Source organism: Primulina tabacum, chromosome 16 (assembly GCF_025594145.1).
Source record: "Primulina tabacum isolate GXHZ01 chromosome 16, ASM2559414v2, whole genome shotgun sequence".
Lineage (NCBI taxonomy): Eukaryota > Viridiplantae > Streptophyta > Magnoliopsida > Lamiales > Gesneriaceae > Primulina > Primulina tabacum.
In genome coordinates this window covers 4333141-4334709 of record NC_134565.1, presented here as the reverse complement: position 1 = coordinate 4334709, position 1569 = coordinate 4333141, and the positions used below count along the sequence as shown (strand labels likewise).

The 1569-nt window shown below is 35.1% G+C and overlaps 1 protein-coding gene across 1 annotated transcript; it reads right to left on the bottom strand.

Moving 5' to 3' along the window:
* Window positions 1-435: 435 nt before the first annotated feature.
* LOC142528282 (uncharacterized) lies at window positions 436-990 on the bottom strand. The gene has a single exon (XM_075633328.1). It carries the CDS (start codon window positions 988-990, stop codon window positions 436-438), a length of 555 nt encoding a protein of 184 aa, XP_075489443.1.
* Window positions 991-1569: the final 579 nt, after the last annotated feature.

The window sequence follows — 1569 nt, the reverse complement described above, 5'->3', positions numbered from 1 at the left end:
ATCCCTCATTCTCAGCAGGAGACAAAGGTATTCTTGGAATAAAAACATGTTTTCCAGCATGATGTCCAACAGTTATTTCTGCATGGATGACATTTTCTTCAAATTCCTTACAAACCATTCGGGTTCCATTACACAGGCCTTTAGATGGATCTAAATTTCTCAATAGCATAATCGTATAGTTTTTTTTCAAAACCAAATGATGTGGAGGCATTCCATTTGGAGTCAAGTTATTTAAAAATTCTTGGGGATAAAAATTATGAGTATCGTCAACAGCTTCATCAAAGCTTGTATATGTTTTACCTTCACCTGGGAAAAATTGAATAATTTTCTCATTCAACTTGTCAACATATTCATTTTTCGAAGTAAGTATTGCTCGACTTGTCATATATGCTGTTGATTCAGCATTTTCTTTTAGATTTGGGAATATGTGATTTATTAGCATTCTTCGGAAGACTCCTCATCACTTTTGCTATACTTGATAATCATTTCATCGGGAGTTTTGATATTGCCTTCACTATCGGTAGGTTCAATCCCACTGCCTACTTGTAGCAAAAAATCGTTAAAAACATGGTCAGATTTTGATCTCATATTTTCAGTTAGAGTCATATGTTGCATTTGTTTATTCAAATAAGATTTTACTAAACTTGCATTAATAGTTTCTTGAATTGTGGCTTTTGGAACTACCGGCAAAACTTGCATGAAATCTCCTCCAAGAACAACCACCTTTCCACCAAATGGTTTTTGGATTCCCGTTATGTCTTGTAAACTTCTACCAACAGTTTCAATTGCTATCCGTTTTGCCACCGGTGCTTCATCCCATATAATTAATCGTGTTACATGTAACAGTTCTGCAAGTCCAGTTTGTTTTGATATTGTACAATAGCTTTCTTCATGCAAATCAATTGGGATTTTAAATCGGGAATGAGCTGTTCGACCACCAGGTAATATCGAAGCTGCAACTCCCGAAGTTGTTGTAGCAAGGGCAATCATATTTCTTTGCCTAACATTTGCTAGCAAAGCACAATATAAATATATTTTCCCAGTTCCACCAGGTCCATTGACAAAAAAAAAAGGTCACTTCCAATGGAATATAAGCGCTCGAGAATTGTTGAGAATGCTTTTCGTTGCCCTGCATTTAATTTGGATTGAGCTAACAAGTCGTCAGATGAGATTTCAATAGACATTTCCTCTCGATCTTTTGTACAAATATCATCATTGTACTCATCTATTTCAATAGTTATTCTTGGCAAATAAAAAACATGAATACTTTTTCCCATACTTTCCAAAATAAAATTCAAGTTTTGCAATGTCTTTGATACCAAAAATTCCTTGTTGCCATCATTTTCTTTCCTAAAATCTTCGGACATCGCGTCAAAGTAAGTGTCCCATAATTTTCTGACATCGGATATCTCACAATATACTAAGATTGTTGCAAAAAGTCTTCTCAAAGCATATGGCATTTGGAAGCTCATAGCCTCATTCAAACACTCAAAGTTGCTCTAAGCTGATTCAAGCAACCCCTTTCTCTGTGCTGCTTCTTTGAATGTGAAACAAATCTTTCCATTAATC

Coding starts and splice junctions, on each gene's coding strand:
- LOC142528282 (XM_075633328.1), bottom strand. CDS start 990: ATGATTGCCCTTGCTACAACAACTTCGGGAGTTGCAGCTTCGATATTA.